A 6,398-nucleotide genomic window follows, 5' to 3' on the forward strand; every position below is an offset into this window, starting at 1 on the left:
CATAATACCACACCACCAGTTCCCCGACCTCCCTGTGGGACATTCCGGTGGATCACCTTGATGTCTTTGGATGCTTGAAACCCCTTGTGGTACCGCGTGACGAATACCACCATCCCATCCTCTATGAATATGTTGCGGTGGCCCCCGTTCTCGGTGTTGATGTGTCGGACGCTGAGCAGCTCGGGCGCCCGTGCCGGTTGGCCCGCCGTGACATGCACCGCCACGCTCAGCTTCTCCCGGAATCTCACCACCCAGCGCAGGTATGCGTTGATCGCCTTGATTGCCAAACGGGGCCGGTCGCTGTGCTCTCGCTGGATGAACCGCCGCTGCATCCCGGGCTGTATGCGCATCTGCTGCATCAACCACTGTGCCCCATCCACAGGCCACCGCGTGCGGCTGTCCTTTAAAAAATTCCACCCCGTCCCTCCCTGGGTGGGGTCATCCCGCATCGTGGACCATGGGATGGCTGGTGGCTGCTGTCCATTCAGCTCATTCTCAAACAACAACTCCTCCCGCAGGATCCGCCTCGTCGCTCCCACCAGCCCGTGTGTGAAGCCCCGGAAGTCGCCCATGGTGAAGTGCATGTCCTTGTACAGCAGCTCATCCCCTCCCATCCAGCCGACGTGGCCGGGTGTGGTGTTGCTGTAGTGCACCTTCAATCCATACGTGCGCAGGTCCAGCATCCACTGCATGGGACTGTGTGTGCCGCGGACCATGAATGCCTCCATGAACAGCTCAAGCCATTCCTGAAACGATCGCTGCTTTCTGTTGTTTGAAGTTGACCCGCCGATGGATATCATGGCCGGGGGATCATCGCTGCGTGGGGACGATGTGGGCGGTGATGATGGGGGGTTGGAACTGGCACTGGTCCTGCCGCTGTCACTTTCATACCCTTCATTCTGGTTGCCTGTGAACGTGTAATCCGCCTCCTCCATGGGGCTCACCACGGCCCACTCTCCCACCATCTGGCTTGCTTGGTTCCTGGCCAGCATGTCGGATGCATTGGCGTCCAGTCGCAGCGCCTTGTGCACCACCATGAACCGTGCCACCTTGATGATCCGTGACAACATTGGTGGGTAGCTCTCCGCGTCGCACCATCCATACAACCCCCGTCCCAGCACCGCCAACGCGTCTACCAGCGCGCACTCATAATCCTCCACCTGAACCCGCTGGTTCAGCAGCTCAATGCAAAAATCCAAACATGCCATCTGCATCTTGGTTAATTTGAACTTATCTTCTTCTTGATCCGTGACAATATTGGTGGGTAGCTCTTCGCGTCGCACCATCCATACTCCCCCCGTCCCAGCACCGCCAACGTGTCTATCAGCGCGCACTCATAATCCTCCATCTGAACCCACTGGTTCAGCAGCTCAATGCAAAAATCCAAACATGCCATCTGAATCTTGACTAATTTGAACTTATCTTCTTCTTCTGACTGGGTATCTCTCTGTCTCTTCTCCTCCTCCTCCTCCACCACCTCCTCCTCTTCTTCTTCCTCAGTCATCTGCTCATCCATGGGGTCTGGGCTGATGGAGTGTCGCTGGTCGGCTCCCTCTGTGGTGGCTACCTGCCATAATACCCTCCATGTCTTGCGCTGCCGTGGTGTGAACCGGTACTGTGCGCTCGTCCATTCATGCTCGACCTGCGTTCGGGCGAAAAACATCAACATCTGCTGCCATGGCCTCACGTGCTCGGCGATGCTCTCCTCGTCCATGTACGCCTGCAACGGGGTGTGCCGGGTCTGGTGTCGCTCTGTGCGGATGGCCTCGATGCGGACGAAGTGGCCCAGCCGTGTGATGACTCGCTGGCTGGTACGGGCAACCTGACCCATGGCCTCCCAGATAGCCCTCGCGGCCAGTTCATCTGGGCACGTGGTGTCATCCTCGGGCCGCTGGACGCAGTTGACCAGATCATTGGGTGCGATGTTGGTCAAGTACACCGGCCATCTGGTCCGCCGCAGCCATGGGTTGGCTTCATCGTGCTCCCCGGCCTGGATGACATTGCTGGTCTGCCGTTGCTGTTCCTGGTAAAACCGCTCCAGCTCATCAATGGCCTGGCTGGCTCTGTTCTGGTCTGGCGTGCCGGTATGCTCAGTAGTCTCCTTAGTCTGGATCTGTATGTAGTGGGAGCCCTTGCGCGATGCAAATATCTGCTGGAACTGCACCTTCTGGCATGATCTGTCCACCTCATCCTGTGCTGCCGTACGCTTTTGTGGCGCTGTACGGCCACGGCTGGGATATGGCGACCAGCTGTGCTTGTTCTGCCAGTGCTTGCGCATGGTGTTCATGTTCCCTGCCACATACTGGCACTGGGGATCCCGCTGGCACCTGTAGCCATCTTGAATGGGTAGTTCCGGGATTGGTTCATTCAGTATTGTGGGCAGTGTTAACTGTGTAGTATGTGGGCAGTGTTAACTGTGTAGTATCTCGAGCCACATTGTCCCACTGTTCAATGTTCTCCTTTATCTGCTGAACCACCGCATGCTTTAGCTGATGGGCCTTGCCTTTCAGATGCTGTTCAATCTCGGTTGGCCACACAGCGTGCTTGCACCGGCGGCATATGATAATGAGGTATGATTCACAGTGGATAAATAATTGATGTTCCATGTCGATGCTGGGTCTGTCTTGTGCATTGAATATATATATATTTCCTTCATTCAGTGTCTTTGTGTGAAACTTGACAGATCTGATCTGGTGTGAATGTTTGTTTTTCTGTGTTTAAAATCACTCCAGAATGAAGCCTTTCAGTTTTCTTATATGTTTTGCTATTTTTATTTACTTTGTTGATCCTGCACCGCTTTGCACCGCTCCGTTGCCTGGGTGAAAATATATATATATAGTTGGGTCTGGTTGGGTTGGTGGCTTACCCCATCAAACATCGCACCTCAACTCATTGACTTTGACACCACAATGTAACCCCTTCCCGACGGAATTATCGCTTTTCATTTGGATATGTTGTATTTCATATCCACTACGGCCTACATGCAAAGTTTGAAGTAATGGGGTGGCTGGCTGCCGCGGAAGGGAAGGGAAGAGGGAGCTCGACTGTGACCGGGCCCCACTGCGGGCACGCGGAGGCGGGAGCGGGAGCACGCACGGGCGGCCAATCAGGGACGGAGAAAATCGGACGGGGGCGCGTCGGACCACGCACTATGTAGAACTTGGATAGTTTAACCCTAACCCTATAACCTTCAACGGGCATGTCCAGCGGGTTTGACTTTTAAATGGTGTCATCCCACTGGTTTGGGTCCAACGGGTTAACGGGTTCGTTCAGCGGGTTCGACTTCCAATGGTTTCAACGTCTCAACTTCCAATGGGTTGCCAATTGTAAAGAGCCTCACTTTGCAAATTCAAAAGAATGTATATTTGCTCCCAAATCAGGAAAGCCATCAGTACAGACAAATAACTCAGTCTCTACTGATGTAAATGATAGCAATAAATAAAAAAGAAGGAATTCTCAACTCTCTGAATCTGCTATCTCTGAATCTTCTGCGAGGCAAAAAATTAGATCACAGAAGTCACCAAGAACCTCTGTTCAAACAAAATAAGGGATACACATATGCAGAATATGATAGCAGTTGAAGTTGTGAATAATAGATTCAGTTTGTTATCTGACTCTGAATAAAGAGAAATACTTGTTAATATTTGTGTAATGTTAGAAAAACAACAAAAAAATGTTAAAAGCTCGACAAAAATCACATTTCTCGTCCGTAGGTTGGTGCAAAATTAGCGTGGTTTCAATTAGTGTATGGAATTCTGCACCGGCGCCCTGGGCATAACCAATAGAATCCTATATGATTTTATATGAATAATAATTGGTCATTTAGATCCACTGATTGAAGATCTCATGTAGATCTTAAGAATGTGTATGGAATTCAACATGTTTGAAGCCCTGCCTGTCTGCCTGCCTGCCCGATTCTCATATCTTCTCCCACCTATCCCCCTACCCGCGAATATGGAACCCCCCAAACCTGCGAATGTGGAATCCACTGAGAAACCTACCAAATCCAATGGTGAGTTCCTTATATTAATCAATTCAAATAACCTAGCTAACTAATTCATTCTCTAGTTTATACAAAAACATCAAGAAAATGAAAACAGTCTGTTGAGAAGGTTATTGCAGAACTTCCACCTCTAGAATCAGTGAAATTCCACTCAATATTGCCTATCTCATGAGATTCAATTTTCAATATTTCTGCAAATATCAATATCAGCAGTTCATACATTCTGTTTATCTTATTCTTCTCTGAGAAATGCTTTTAAAATATCAGTAATTCTACTAATCTCTATGCAAAATTAAAGAGAGATACCAGAGATACTGATGATGAAGCTTCAGAGCTTTCAGAAATGGAAAAGAATGAGAAAGCTCAAGATATAGATATAGAGATTTCTGAAATATCTATATTCTCAAAGCTTTCTATTCAGCAATGTTCATGGAAAAATATCAATTCAGCAGAGATAAAGGTCTTTATAGGCATTCTTCTTTATATGAAAGTTCATAAATTCCATTGAATTGATCTATACGGGCAGAATGAGCTGAAACAAGACTCTATTCATTCCATTCAATTCTATATGACCCATATGCGTTTTGAACAGATTAAATGATATATCCATATATCTAACCTTCATGAGGCCCGCCGCCCGGAGGTCAAAAATAAGAATTGATGGTATAAGATAGAGTCATTAGCTACTAAGTTTCATATGGCATGTTGAAAATACTATACCCCTGACTTTAAGATTTCCATTGATGAGATTTTGGTTAAATATTTTGGATGGAGTCAACATACATACAAGATGTCTAATAAACCAATTCCTTGAGGATATAGATATTTGGCCTAGCAGAACATGACTATTTATAGTCTTTTCCTGGTCTAGCTGTCAACAAAGTATAATGTCTATGTTTCAATTCTCTATGTTAACAAAACTGAATCTATGGTGGTGAATCTGGTGAAGCGGCTTCCTATGATATCCACACTGAATACACCGAATACCATGCCGAATGCCACCCCTAATATCGACTCCAATATCACCCATAATATTGGCCCTAATATCAACCCGAATATCACCCTCCCGAATGCTACACCGAATGCCACATCTAATGAAATCTCTATCTCACAGCTGGTCACATCCTATTCAATTTATATGGATAACTACTTTACATCAGTTCCTTTATTCAAAGAACTACGTCAACAGGAGTATGGAGCATGTGGAACCACTCATTCAAACCAGGTTCCAGCAGTACTAGATGAGCTTTGAGAGCATTCAAATTCCATACTCTGAAATACTCTTCATGTCATTGAAAAAGAGAATGTTCTCTGTCTTGCCTGGCAAGATAATAATATGGTATTGGCACTAACTACGATTCATTTATTGGACGCAGTTATTGAATGTACTTGTAAAGGCTCAGGGGAACTCTCAATCAATGTCAATATTGTTAGAAAAGTCTTTAAAGGTCAATCACAAAAGAAGCTGAAAATCCCATTGATTATAGATGATTATAATCATCATATGAATGGGGTAGATCTAGCAAATCAATACCGGGCAGCATATACTAGCCATAGAGTCACCTATCGAACCTGGCTTCCTATTCTCTACTGGCTTATCGATTCCGCGGCTGTCAATGCATACCGGCTTCAATATATATATATGAAGCAGCAAGGGATTCCGGCAAAGGATCTTCCTTCTCATATAAGCTTTCATGAGAAGCTTTATCAACAGCTCTTTGAATTTGCACCTAAGATTCATGATAATCTTCCTATCGAACGATCAAATCCTGATCTAAATCATCAACGAATTCCTCTTTCAAAACAGCGTGTTTGTGCCTGGTGTCAGTATAAATGAAAGATTGGCCAGCAGAAATATAAAAAGATAGGGAGATCAAATTCTGGCTGTTCAGAGTGTCAAAATACCCCCTTATGTTTGAAAACTCGATGTTGGGCGGAATTTCATAGTATATCCTAATATCTATTTACGCGAGATCTGATCTGGTGTGAATGTTTGTTTTTCTGTGTTTAAAATCACTCCAGAATGAAGCCTTTCGGTTTTTTTATATATTTTGCTATTTTAATTTACTTTGTTGATCTTGCACCGCTTTGCACCGCTCCGTTGCCTGGGTGAAAATATAGATATTTAGTTGGGTCTGGTTGGGTTGGTGGCTTACCCCATCAAACATCGCACCTCAACTTATTGACTTTGACACCACAATTTAACCCCTTCCCGGCGGAATTATCGCTTTTGATTTGGATATGTTGTATTTCATATACACTACGGCCTACATGCAAAGTTTGAAGTCAATTGACTCCGTGGTTGATTGGACGTTCAACGTCTGAAACCAAATGGAATGTACGTCCAATCTGCCCTGCTCTGATTGGTCGGTTTTCTAACCCTGAATGGGAATGG

At 46.3% G+C, this 6,398-nt stretch overlaps 2 protein-coding genes across 2 annotated transcripts; one reads left to right on the plus strand and one right to left on the minus strand.

Annotated features, from left to right (window-relative positions):
- Nucleotides 1–8: 8 nt before the first annotated feature.
- Nucleotides 9–2,337, minus strand: HCAG_09131 (conserved hypothetical protein; the record flags this gene model as incomplete). The annotated part of the gene is made up of 4 exons (XM_001535887.1): nt 9–765; nt 892–1,320; nt 1,359–2,217; nt 2,304–2,337. Coding segments are annotated over 4 exons (2,079 nt in total), but the record flags the coding sequence as incomplete, so codon positions are not given.
- A 1,542-nt stretch (nt 2,338–3,879) lies between these two features.
- HCAG_09132 (predicted protein) lies at nt 3,880–4,094 on the plus strand (the record flags this gene model as incomplete). Its single annotated transcript, XM_001535888.1, has 2 exons — nt 3,880–4,012; nt 4,069–4,094. The coding sequence occupies 2 exons, from the start codon at nt 3,880–3,882 to the stop codon at nt 4,092–4,094; spliced, it is 159 nt and encodes a 52-aa protein (XP_001535938.1).
- Between the last annotated feature and the right edge of the window lie 2,304 nt (nt 4,095–6,398).

This window comes from Histoplasma capsulatum, genomic scaffold (genome assembly GCF_000149585.1).
Source record: "Histoplasma capsulatum NAm1 scaffold_23 genomic scaffold, whole genome shotgun sequence".
Lineage (NCBI taxonomy): Eukaryota > Fungi > Ascomycota > Eurotiomycetes > Onygenales > Ajellomycetaceae > Histoplasma > Histoplasma mississippiense.